Genomic DNA, 13,605 nt, shown 5'->3' with positions numbered 1-13,605 from the left:
TTACATACAGAGGGAGGGCATCGATGGGCTGCAGTAAAGATGACACAGCGGCGCATGCAAGTGACGCTGCAAGGAACCCGGCGGATTATAGGACCCGTGGATCCAAGCGAATCACCAAAGTTCGGGTTTGCCGTGTGCAGCGGGCAGCGTGAGACAAAGCACGCGTGGGGGCGAGCTCGCTCGCTCGCTACCGTCTCCACCTTCGCCAGTGGATTCCGGGTCGTGAAGACATGGGACACGTCTGAGGTCAGCAGCCGGCGGTCCTGGTTTACGCGTAGCCGGGCAGGGGCGACCGGACGAACGTTTGGCGTGTGCGCGCTGACGGACACGTCCGACGGGGACACCCCGTTGATAAGAGGAGCTTCGGCGCTTATTTGGGTGAGCGAAACTTTTCGATTTGGCCTTCATGTTCGGTGAGTGTGTTTGGTGGCGCTGACGGGCCAAAATATGGGGAAGTGGAGCGAGAGAGTACATGACAGCGGCACGTGTTTCACAACCTGGATTGAGGCAAGGCGTGCCCTGACATACGAGTTACGATGCGTGTAACTCTAGTCGCTCGTATCTCAAAATCGACGTTCCCCATTGAAACGAATAACACCAACAACAAAAATAGGACAGTAAAGTGTTGCATAAAGTATCGTACAACCCCAATTCCAATGATGTTGGGACGTTGTGTTAAACATAAAAACAAAATACAATGATTTGCAAATCATGTTCGAGACCAGATAACTGATCAACTTTATTGTTTTTAGCAAATAATCATTAACTTTGAATTTTATGGCTGCAGCACATTCCCAAAAAGCTGGGACAGGGTCATGTTTACCACTGTGTTACATCACCTTTTCTTTTCACAACATTCAATAAACGTTTGGGGACTGAGGACAATAATTGTTGAAGCTTTGTAGGTGGAATTCTTTCCCATTCTTGCTCGATGTACAGCCTCCGCCGGTCAACAGTCCGGGGTCTCCGTTGTCGTATTTTACGCTTCATAACGCGCCACACGTTTTCCATGGGAGACAGGTCTGGACTGCAGGCAGGCCAGTCTAGTACCCGCACTCTTTTACTACGAAGCCACGCTGTTGTTACACGTGCAGAATGTGGTTTAGCATTGTCTTGGTGAAATAATCGGGGGCGTCCGTGAAAAAGACGTCGCTTGGATGGGAGCATATGTTTATCCAAAACCGGTTTGTACCTTTCAGCGTGAATGGTGCCTTCACAGATGTGTAAGTTACCCGTGCCATTGGCACTAACACAGCCCCATACCATCACAGATGCTGGCTTTTGAACTTTGCGTCCATAACAGTCCGGATGGTTCTTTTCCTCTTTGGCCCGGAGAACACGATGTCCACAATTTCCAAAAAAAATTTGAAATGTGGACTCGTCGGACCACAGAACACTTATCCACTTTGCGTCAGTCCATCTTAGATGATCTCGAGCACAGAGATGCCGGCGGCGTTTCTGGGTGTTGTTGATAAATGGCTTTTGCTTTGCATAGTAGAGTTTTAAGTTGCACTTACGGATGTCGCGCCGAACTGTATTTACTGACAATGGGTTTCTGAAGTGTTCCTGAGCCCATGTGGTGATATCTTTTACACATTGATGTCAGTTTTTGATACAGTGCCGCCTGAGGCATCGAAGGTCCCGGGCATTCAATGTTGGTTTTCGGCCTTGCCGCTTACATGGGGTGATTTCTCCAGATTCTCTGAACCTTTTGATGATATTATGGACCGTAGATGATGAAATCCCTAAATTCCTTGCCATTGTACGTTGAGTAACATTGTCCTTAAACTGTTTGTCTATTTTCTCACACACTTGTTCACAAAGAGGTGAACCTCGCCCCATCTTTGCTGGTGAATGACTGAGCAATTCAGGGAAGCAATCGTGTCACCCACCTGTTCCTGAGCTGGATGAAGTGGCTGGGGAGAGGGAAGTCTGGTCATCCCTGCTAAAGCTGCTGCCCCCGCGACCCGACCTCGGATAAGCGGTAGAAGATGGATGGATGGATGGATGGATGGAAGTTTGGGGGTGCATGTTATACATGGGTTTGGATTATACAAGAGAAATGACGGTACTTGAATTATTGTGCTCTAATATCACTATATCAGTGGCGTAATCAAAACATCAATACAATCGTTTGCTGTGATAGTTTTTGGGAAAATATATTGTCCTAAAAGATTTGAAATAAGAAACTCAACATAATATATTCAGAGAGAGAGCAATGGATAACACAAAAATATTGTACAAACAGTATCAAAAAGTAGAGGAACAACTGTAATAAAAATCTGCTATAAAGTGGGACAGCGAAGCAAGAACAGTGATACAGTGGGGCATTACTGGATCTGTATTCCGTGATATGTTGCAGGGCCTCATTGTTTCCAGACATGTGCATCCTGGGACTCACGTAGTTTCAAGTGTAAAACGATCTATGCTCTAACCATCCGAAATAGTCTTTAAAAAATGCACTCACTAAAATGTAGCAACAAAGAAAGACACACACAATTACCCCTTGTACTCTTCACTTACATTTTCATTGCTGAAAGCCACTTGTGTAATAAACACAATGCATGTTTACCTCAAGTGGTGCTTGCCACAGCCACAGTAGTAAGTTGTTTATTCCTCATTCACCAGATATTGCCCTGATGGTTTACTGTGAATTTCCTGGAGACGGCCGACCTAAACTGGACTTGTTGTGGTCGGAAAAACATATCCTGTCGTGTGTGTGTGAGAAATAAGGACCTCCGCTTTTACTTGTAACTCTGTCCAGTTGGTGTATGCTAATTATTATTAAATGAATGCTCCAGTATCTGAATAAGGCCTGAGTGTGTTTTGTAGCAGCGTTGCCGTGCAGCTCTACTTCCCTCTCGAGTGTTCATTATGTTTGTGGACGTAAATATGGACTGTGATGTTACTTTATGTAGACTGGAGCTTCTACAATGAGAAACACAGGGATGCCATATTCCGTTTGTGTGACTACTGACTTTAGCCGCAAAATTGGTGGTTCTGTTATTGATTTCCAATGCTAGACAAAAACAAATAATTTCCTGCATATTTGTGAACATTTTCTATCGGACGCTTTCACTTGATTCAGATGACCAAATGTGGTTTCACCTCCATTTCACATGTCACTGTGTTGCTGCTTTCACAGCGCTGTGCTGTAACCACTCCTTCACTTTGGCCATTGTGCAGAATTGCAACCCAGCATTTGGAAAAAGAAGCCATGTCAAAATGTCATAGCCTCACAGCGCCTCTGGGAAATCACTTCATTAAGGCGAGGGGACAGAAATGTGTGTGTGTTTGTGTCCATGCGTGCGTGTGTGCGCGTATGTTTGACAGCGAAAGACCGGAGGGTGTGTTCCAACTACAGGGGGATCACACTCCTCAGCCTCCCTGGTAAGTTCTATTCAGGGGTGCTGGAGAGGAGGGTCCGTCGGGAAGTCGAATCTCAGATTCAGGAGGAGCAGTGTGGTTTTCGTCCTGGTCGTGGACCAGCTCTACACCCTCCCAAGCGGTTGGGATGAGAATCGGCTCCTCCAAATCTGAGACCATGGTCGTCAGTCGGAACAGGGCGGAGTGCCCTCCCCTGGTCGGGGATGAGATCCTGCCCCAAGTGGAGGAGTTCAAATATCTCGGGGTCTTGTTCACGAGTGAGGGAAGAATGGAACGGGAGTTCGACAGGCGGATCGGTGCGGCGTCTGCAGTGATGCGTACTTTGTATCGGTCCGTTGTGGTGAAGAAGGAGCGAAGCCGAAAGGCGAAGCTCTCGATTTACCCGTCGATCTACGTTCCTACCCTCACCTATGGTCACGAGCTGCGGGTCGTGACTGAAAGAACGAGATCCCGGATACAAGTGAGTTTCCTCCTCAGGGTGTCCGGGCTCTCAAAAAGAGAGGGTGAGAAGCTCGGTCATCCGAGAGGAGCTCAGAGTAGAGCCGCTGCTCCTCCACATAGATAAGAGCCAGATGAGTGGCTGGGGGATCTGATTCGGATGCCTCCCGGACGCCTCCCCGCGAGGTGTTCCGGGGACGACCCAGGACACGCCGGAGAGACTACGCCTTTCGGCTGGCCCGGGAACGCCTCGAAAGAGCTGGATGAAGTTGCTGGGGCGAGGGAAGTCTGAGCTTCCCTGCTGAGACTGCTGCCCCCGTGACCTGACCTTTGATAAGCGGAGGAAAATGGATGGATGGAGTTTGTTGAGTTTGGAGGTTTTTCCTCATGCTTGAAAACATAAATGTCAGCTTCATCAAGGAATCTGGTCTCAATTGTTCATAGGTGTGAATGTTGTTGTTTTATTGTTTTATTTTTCTTAAATACCGGTGTATATGGGGCTTCCACAATAAATTGAGTTTTAATCCTGATCGTGATTTTTTTTTGTGCCACGATTAAATGAGCCCGATCGTCGGCGATTTTTTTAGATATTTAAAATGCGGGCACTGCAACCTAGTCAGCCACTGCGCTCCGGTGCCAACTTCAAAAGAAAAGCCTAAATGGCATTGATGTTCAATTTGGTAATATATGATGCTTTTATTTTGAAGTTGGTCCTCTCAGCACATTGGCGGAGAGGCGGGGTGTCACAGTAAGACACTTGACCATCGTTTTGGCGGTTGTCTTAACTTAATTATTAAATTAAAACATTTTTTAAAACGGGAGTAAATCGAGACGTAGACGGAGGCGTACCATCCTTGACAATTAATTATATTGACGGCAGGGATTTTCAAATGAAAAGTTGGTACTTGCAGCCTAATATTATTGCCTTCTATGCATTAACTGTATTTTCTTAGATTAAGTAGCAATTCGTGATTGCACTTTGTAATAGCACATTTATTCAGTTAGCCCTTGCTAAAGTACACTTTTTTTTGGGGGGGGGGGGGGGTACACTTTTTAAAATTATGTATCATTTATTCTTATTTAAAGATTCATTTTGAACTGAAAACTTACATATTGGTTGTTTAAAAACTAGTCCAATAAAAATATTTTTCCCTAGCATGAGGAATAATTGTGATTAATAATCGTGACTACAATATTGATCAAAATGATCGTGATTATTTCGGCCATAATCGTGCAGCCTTACCGGTCGGTATATGTGCCCTGTGATTGGTTGGCAACCAAGTAAAGGTAAAGTGCAACACTTAAAACATTGCACAATGATGTACCAGTACTGTTTGTAAGCTTGAAACCACATGTAACATTATCAACACAATTATTGTTACTTAGTTGACAACAATGTCGTATTGCTTGAATACATGAAGACATTCGTAAGCCTCATTAGTTTGCCTCATCTGCATGTTAGCCTTCATTATTCAAAGCATGTCCGGCAAGGACTCTGGGGGTTCTCAGATCTTTCCCATTAACCGCGACTAAGTGAGAGTCTGCACTTCACCCCATTTGCACTTCTCCCCCTGTTCTCATTAGCTGTTATATAAAAGACACCATCAGGAAGAAGACCCCAACTGGGAACTTGCATCCTTTTATATTTTTCATTAGTGGTTTGCTTGACTGGCCATCATGTTTGACCACTTAATGTCATCTCATTTTTAAAGGGGCTTTTAGTTTCTTTCAACAGTGAGGGTAACAATGTTGGCCTTAAAAAGAATATCACACACAAGATCGGTGAATTAGTTGTCGAAATAGTGAGTGTGACAAAATATGGAGATTGAAATTTTATATCGCTAATTGATCCACCGACATCGGTTATCAATAATACTGCTGCTCTTGCGGCAATACTGCTGCTCTTGTTCTTCTTTGTGTACATTCAGAAGCGTAAGTGAATGTAACAATTTAAAAAGGTTGAATTACATCAGCAATGCACAGTGATGACTGGGAAAACAACATTCCTGGTTCTGAATTGTTTTTTTTTTTTTTGCTTGTTGGTGAATAATGTATTTAATGCACCTGAAAAAAACATCAGCGCTTGATCAAACTATAGTATGGACATATTATGACAAAGTGCATTTCTTTGTGTTGTTAATGTGCAATAACATTTCCATTCTGCATTTCTGAATTTGTGTAGTTGGCAATGAAAAATTATTAATTTATTATTTTTTTTAGTGCAGCTGTATATATATCATGGATTGTTTTTTTCCTTCAACGTAATGATTTTCACATAATAGTGATAGGCCGATGTTTATTTCAGTGCCAATAGTGATTATGAGTAGTCAAGGAGACTGATAACAATCGAGGAAACAGGGGAAAATATTGGTGTCAAAATTTGAAATAATAAAAACTCTGACACTTGACTTCATTTTAATGCCTTTAATCATGTTAATCAGCTTTTCAAATTCGCCAAGTTTTGTTTTAATCTTCGAAAATATGCATCTTTGGTTTAAAATTCTAATACAAAGTGCAGGGAGCTCCCAGGCTCATCACCATGTCTTACAACGTTAAAAAAAAAAAAAACTTTAACAAATAAATATTTCCCTAAAGTTTTACAAAGTAAATGAAAAATGAGTTGTCACGTCCACCACTGGAGTGGGTGGGTGTTTCCGTCATTCTCGCGGACATATGCAGCTGCCTCCTGCAGCAGCCGGAATAGTTAAATCAATATTCTTAGCAACCATGTTTCAAGTGGTCAAACCTCTCCCCAGCGCTAACGTCTTTATATTGTCTACTCGCGGCGGTTAGCTCAAGGCAAGGCACTGGCAGCTTTATTTATACAGTGCGTTTAATACACAAGGAAACTCAATGTTCTTTACATGATTTAAAAGTACATTTACTGTAAGCAAATTCATATGATTAACACTTAACAGGCACGTCTACAGGGACTGCAAGCAAGCAGGGCTGCCGCATGTGTTTATTTGTATTAGGCTTTTGCCGATCAGGATTTAAAAAAACGATAACCGATCACTATTTAAATGACGTGCTCACTTACACTATATACTTGTGTACTGTATACTGAGTATCTTCAAAAGTATACATATACAGGACCTGAATAGAGAATTTCAGGCCTTGTATTCTCATCGGTCTGGTCAACCAAACATTACAACATGACTGAAATAACGGGTGCTAACTTACTGTAATGACTTTATTGTAATTAAATGACTTCACTCACCGAAAATTTAGAGCATGATTCGACAGAACCCAACACAGTACAATACATTGGCGCGATCCATCGTTGTTGTCGTCGCCATGGTAACGAGTGTATCCGGTCGTATCGAGTTGACAAGATAAAGCCCAGTGATCGCAAAAGATGGGATGCGGTGGTGTCGGAATACAAGATTTGATTGCAGTAGTCTGACATAGTGCAATCGTGAAAGAGGATAAAAGTAAACTTTTAGCCTCTTGGATTCAGCTTTGTTTTAGCTTTTGGATTCGAATATACTGTACACGATGGCGACGCGGAGTAAACGTCTTTTGTGGAGCCGATCAGTGACGTCATAGTAGTCTCTAAAAAGACTTTGCAGGCATTATACTCTGTCATTTGCCATAGATTTCTTTTTTTTTTTTTGCCCCCACTTGTCACCTTGCACGAGGCTTTCCCAAACTCCTTCAATGGAATGTAGACACAGTGGCACCTTGTCTCTACAACGCAGCCCGCATGTAGCAACAGTTCGACGTGTGTACCACTGCGACAAGTGCAACTATTGTGAGATATGGATTAACAGATGGTATTTTGTTTGTGTACGCCTTTTTTGTGTGTGTGGGATTTGTTTAGACAATGTTTTCTCATTCCACTTTTCTCTCATAAAAATGTGTAAAATATTATTTACTCTGCGCATGATAGGAACATCACTGTTCTCAAATGCATATCGTTTTCTGGTAGAGCTATTTTAACAATAACAAATTCACGACTTGAAAGAGCCTTATGTGTTATTTTTCACAATTTAACAGAGTTACCTGGTGTTTTAATTGCATGTCTGTGACATGCTTTTGTTAAAATACTACAAGGATCAAATATTATAGACACTTTACACACAATCGCTGAAATTGGCCCGTTTTTAGTAGGCGGCCTTGTCTCATGGAACTGAGCAACTGTATATCCCGCCCCTGATACCACCGGATCAATGGGGAGTTGGGCTTTCCTTTAACCATGATGACCCGGGACGCAGCCTGTGCCTCGCAACTAAAGTGCCTTCTACTTATAATAGCGGAGCTTAGAATATTGGGGCGTGGGGTGGGGGGTGGGGGGGGGGGGGGGGGGGGGGGTCTGAGTGAACTGAAGACAAGAATCATCTTTATTTTGCCAAGAATGTCCAATAAAAACACACAAGACATTTTTCTCCGGTAGTTGGAGCTGCTCTAGTACGACCACAGACAGTCAATTGACCGAGAATACTTTTGAGACATAAAGACATTGAGAAAAACAGTCACTGAGCAATAAAAGATTGCTTGTAATCTGGTTATATTTATTTATTTATTTATTTTTTTTTACAATTGTGCAAAAAAACAAAAAACATTTGTTATTAATATTAATAACAGATTTATTCAATTATTTACTATATGTCAAATTAATAAATTTTATGGTGAGCATTACGTTGTAGTTTATTCTCTTTATGCGTGCCTTTGCTATCCTGATTAATGATCTCACTGTTTTCGAGTCCATTTTTCAGTCTCGCCCTTACTCAGTGCTTCTCTTTTCCCCTCGATGTTTTAACCAATCCATTTCCTGCGCTCTTTTGTGTCTCATTCAGCACACTTACATGGCATTAGAAAATCACATTTTTGAGTTAGCCTTACTGAATAATAATCATTAAAAATAATAACTTCCTTACAAAGTGTAGTTCAAATAGATTTGTTTCTGACATTCAATTATGACTGCAAATCATCATACAATTGTAATGTATATCACCACTGGGTACTGCCTCCACGTCGTAAAGCATGCCAAAGGCCTAAAAGATGCAATAAGGCAAGGTAAAACTTGGCAGCCTTAGGATAAACCCAAGGCAGGAAAACTCGTTAAGGTCCTCCTTGATGCTCTTTGAGCTCTTTGCCGCTGACCACAATGGTTAAGCATCAAAGTGACTCAGATCCACCACATGCATGCTTATAATTTCTCCTTCTTTAATATTTTGTTTGCTATACCAAAAGTGGACATTGGTCCAATTTTATAGGGAACTATACGCTTAGTGAAAGGACATGTTCTTCCTCTCTGACACAATCTGTCTTCAGTTTACAGAGAGGAAATGATTAGCACATGCAAAACCCAACAAGTGCAGTATGACACGACTGATGCTGTTGTTTTGAATTCTCAGTCAGAGTCTTGGCTCGACCCCTAAGTTGAATCTTAATCGTTCATCTTGGCACGATATGTTGGACAGTGCTACACTTGCAAATTTGGGGGAATTTGTAATTTGTCCCGGGCCACAAAGCAAGGTCCATAATGGAATATAATAGTAATGTAATCATTACTGGATAAGCAGCACTGTCTGTTGTCGTACTAGAGCGGCTCCAACTACCGGAGACAAATTCCTTGTGTGTTTTTTGGACATACTTGGCAAATGAAGATGATTCTGATTCTGATCAATGTTGTGAGACGGAAAAACAAAGGGTACGGAGATCTGCTGGTTACGGCCATGCCTATATGACCCAAACAAACTGAGACCAACCATGCCCAATCCATAACATAAAATAAGTGTTACAAATAAGTCTAATGCGTCACTATTCCTTTTAATTTTGTGTGTTTGAGTGTGTACCGCAATTTCTCGTGTATAATGCGCACCCCCCCCCCCCCCAAAAAACATGCAAACTCCACACAGGCGGGGCCGGGGATTGAACCCCAGACCTCAGAACTATGAGGCAGACGCTCTAACCAGTCGTCCACCGTGCCGCCAAAATAAGAGCAAGTAAATAAAAAAAAGTTCAAATAAAGTGCTTAACTGCAGAATAATTATTTGAAAAAACTAACAAAATACAGCTAACACTTCATCTTTTCATCATATGGGTAGAAGCAAAATCATGCATTGTAAAAATGCATTATACATGGGTAGAAGGGTTTTCCAGAATTTTGTGGTCAACTTTAGGGGTGCGTATTATACATGGATGCGCATTATACATGAGAAATTACAGTACGTGCATCTTGCAGTCTTACAATAAACATGCATTGTAAATCCAAACCAGTCGACCATTTGTTGCGCTGATCTCTTCCAGGAAGTAACATGTCCAGACTCACCATGTATCATCTGTAAAACTAATCGAAATAGATTGTCTTTTTCAAACAATAATCTATTATCTCACCTGAAAGCCAACATTTGCGAAAGAAAATCCAATATTTGACGACATATTAGGTTGGTTCAGCAGGTTCAACACCTATATTTGCTCTCTGATGAATCATATAATGAGCTTTCAGATATCTGTTTTTAGAATTGGTTATGAAGGAGCTCCACCTGCTGCAGCTACATTGTAACATGCTGATGACAATGTTTTAGGCTTAATGATCAAATGTTGCACAGTATGCTGTCACAGTGTACCTATCAACTAGAAGGACCAACCTTGTGCTTGTACTTGGAGTTGAAACATCTTCACAGTTCATATTGGCATCCATTTACTGCAGTGGAATGGAATTTAGCATTGTGCAGTTGGTATAGAAATATAACACTGGTATACTCTCAGGTTGGGGCTAGCAAAAGAAGTTTGGTCTCGGAAGCTAAATTGTAGGAGTAAAAATAATTCAAGAAGGAACCTTCATTAGGAATAAAGAACAACAAGTGCACAAAAAAGTGCACTCTCTTGTCTTTCCTCCAGACAAGAGAGTGGCGGGGTCTTTTCGGCGCAATGTATCATTGGATATGTTGCTTTTCCAGGTTGCTCAGTACTTTTCAAGATGACTTGTGGGATACATTAAGGGCACAAGGGGATGGATAATTCATGCTCACTTCACATTCGAACAGCAGTACAATATGGCAAAGTCACTATATCATGATTTGTGCACTATATAGTGGATAGGGAGCGGTCTTGAACATCGGCTTGGCTTTGCAGCGGATGTGCTGCCATAGCAATAGCTACTTTAACAGAGGCATTTTCATAGAAGCAGTTAAATAAATGTCTGTGTTAAACACACATTTAATCTGCCTCTGAATGTTGTTTTAAACAAAATAAGCACGCTAACAATCACACACAGTCAGTAAATTAGCAGTGATGGTGTCCACTAGCATGCTAATATTATTGCACTCTCTAAAATATTTAGCCAAAAAAGGTGATATAAATGATATGTAAGCTTAGGTAATCATTTCCATGTCCCTAAATTTTAAAAGCAAACCTCTTTCAAGGTGGATTAGGCTTCAGAGGTCTCAAGCAGAAACTAGTTCTCTTTGAGACTTTGGATAAAAGCTCTCAAGCTCACAAAGCACAGGACCATAAGCCCTGAATCTTAAAATAATGTCATTAAAAAAACAAAGGTACTATAAAAAATGTTTGCGTTCATCTATGTATTTATGTTCATGGTTCCATTGTACACATTCCAGGTTTCCCTTGCCCGGACGTGGGTCACCGGGGCCCCCCTCTGGAGCCGGGCCTGGAGTTGGGGCTCGAAGGAGAGCGCCTGGTGGCCGGGCCTGCACCCATGGGGCCCGGCCGGGCACAGCCCGAAAGGGTAACGTGGGTCCCCCTTCCCATGGGCTCACCACCTGTGGGAGGGGCCATAGGGGTCGGGTGCAATGCGAGCTGGGCGCTAGCCGAAGGCGGGGACCTTGGCGATCCGATCCCCGGCTACAGAAGCTGACTCTAGGGACGTGGAATGTCACCTCTCTGACAGGGAAGGAGCCCGAGCTGGTGTTTTGTGGACTCGGAGAAGGCGTTCGACCGTGTCCCTCGGGTGGTCCTGTGGGGGGGTGCATCGGGAGTATGGGGTACCGAACCCCGATACGGGCTGTCCGGTCCCTGTACGACCGGAGTCAGAGTTTGGTCCGCATATCCGGCAGTAAGTCGGACTCGTTTCCGGTGAGGATTGGACTCCGCCAAGGCTGCCCTTTGTCACCGATTCTGTTCATAACTTTCATTTCTAGGCGCAGCCGAGGTGTAGAGGGGGTCCGGTTTGGTGGCCTCAGTATTGCATCTGTTTTTTGCAGATGATGTGGTTCTGTTGGCTTCATCAAGCCGTGACCTCCAACTCTCATTGGAGCAGTTCGCAGCCGAGTGTGAAGCGGCTGGAATGAGAATCAGCACCTCCAAATCTGAGACCGTGGTCCTCAGTCGGAAAAGGGTGGAACAGGGCGGAGTGCCCTCTCCAGGTCGGGGATGAGATCCTGCCCCAAGTGGAGGAGTTCAAGTATCTTGGGGTCTTGTTCACGAGTGAGGGAAGAATGGAACGGGAGATCGACAGGCGGATCGGCGCGGCGTCTGCAGTGATGCGGACTTTGTATCATTCCGTTGTGGTAAAGAAAGAGCTAAGCCGAAAGGCGAAGCTCTCGATTTACCGGTCGATCTACGTTCCCACCCTCACCTATGGTCACGAGCTGTGGGTCATGACGGAAAGAACGAGATCCCGGATACAAGCGGCCGAAATGAGTTTCCTCCGCAGGGTGTCCGGGCTCTCCCTTAGAGAGAGGGTGAGAAGCTCGGTCATCCGGGAGGATCTCAGAGTAGAGCCGTTACTCCTTCACATCGAGAGGAGCCAGATGAGGTGGCTGGGGCATCTGATTCGGATGCCTCCCTGGTGAGGTGTTCCGGGCACGTCCCACCGGGAGGAGACCCAGGACACGACCCAGGACACGCTGGAGAGACTACATCCTTCGGCTGGCCTGGGAACGCCTCGGGATCCCCCCGGAAGAGATGGATGAAGTGGCTGGGGAAAGGGAAGTCCGGGCGTCCCTGCTGAAGCTGCTGCCCCCGCGACCCGACCTCGGATAAGCGGTAGAAGATGGATGGATGGATGTATTCATTTGTGCTTTTTTTCCATCGTGTTTGATGACTGCACAAGGTGTCTATAATAAAACCAAGCTGCAAATTAAGTGAAGCATCGGTCAGAAAATGTCTTGCCTACTCATTGAGCTGAGGAACAGCTCCAGGCAATGTTCAACTATACAACTCTTTCACAGTAGTAGGAATCCTCTCAGACCAAAAACTCAAACCAAGGAGTTGTGTTATCAACTTGATGATCAGTATTTAGCCTCTTGTATGTTGTGTGTCTGCTCTGCTTGTGCACCCTACTGCTGAAAATAAGAATATCAATGTTCCATTATGGATGTGTAAAACTACAGTGCACTTCATGGCTGTTACAGTAGTTTTTGTTGGGGTTTTATGTTCCTTTGCTATCCTTTTACTTAAGAATGTGAACAATTCTACCACGCGCATGTTTGGCTTGTCGGGCGCAGTCTTCAATGGTGAATGATGGCTTGACCCGTCTTCTGACTGCAGCCACATCTCATTGCATTTTGAGTTGGTCATTTAGCAGATAATAAATGTCAGCCAGAAGCAGGTCAAACAGTGCGGGGATTTAGTCACCTAGTCACAAGTTTTGAACATTGAGGAGAAGAGCTGAGGATCAGTGGGATGTTCTGAGGAATTTTAAGGGGCACTGAATTACACACTGATGGAGTGTCCTTTGTCATTTTCTGCAGTAACATCATAATCCCCTCGTGGGTTAGCATCATTGCAGATTTCCAGTGTTGTGATATTGAGTGCTTCTCTCTCATACCCCATGGCTGTGTGCGATTACCTTAGCTCCTGAGAGCCAGT

The 13,605-nt window shown here is 43.7% G+C and overlaps 1 protein-coding gene across 7 annotated transcripts in view; it reads left to right on the top strand.

Annotated features, from left to right (window-relative positions):
- The window catches only part of camkk1a (calcium/calmodulin-dependent protein kinase kinase 1, alpha a), a 53,309-nt gene continuing 39,704 nt past the window's right edge, over positions 1-13,605 (top strand). For 4 of the 7 annotated variants that reach the window (XM_061703359.1, XM_061703358.1, XM_061703356.1 and 1 more), the window contains exon 1: positions 1-378. In XM_061703359.1, the coding sequence (XP_061559343.1) occupies positions 40-378 (339 nt within the window). In that variant the 5' untranslated portion in view covers positions 1-39. The remainder of the gene's footprint in view (positions 379-13,605) is intronic. The other 3 variants (XM_061703362.1, XM_061703361.1, XM_061703357.1) reach the window with 1 other exon arrangement.

This window comes from Phycodurus eques, chromosome 17, assembly GCF_024500275.1.
Source record: "Phycodurus eques isolate BA_2022a chromosome 17, UOR_Pequ_1.1, whole genome shotgun sequence".
NCBI classification, from domain to species: Eukaryota; Metazoa; Chordata; class Actinopteri; order Syngnathiformes; family Syngnathidae; genus Phycodurus; species Phycodurus eques.
The sequence above is the reverse complement of the archived record's forward strand: the minus strand, read 5'-3'. Positions and strand labels throughout refer to the sequence as shown.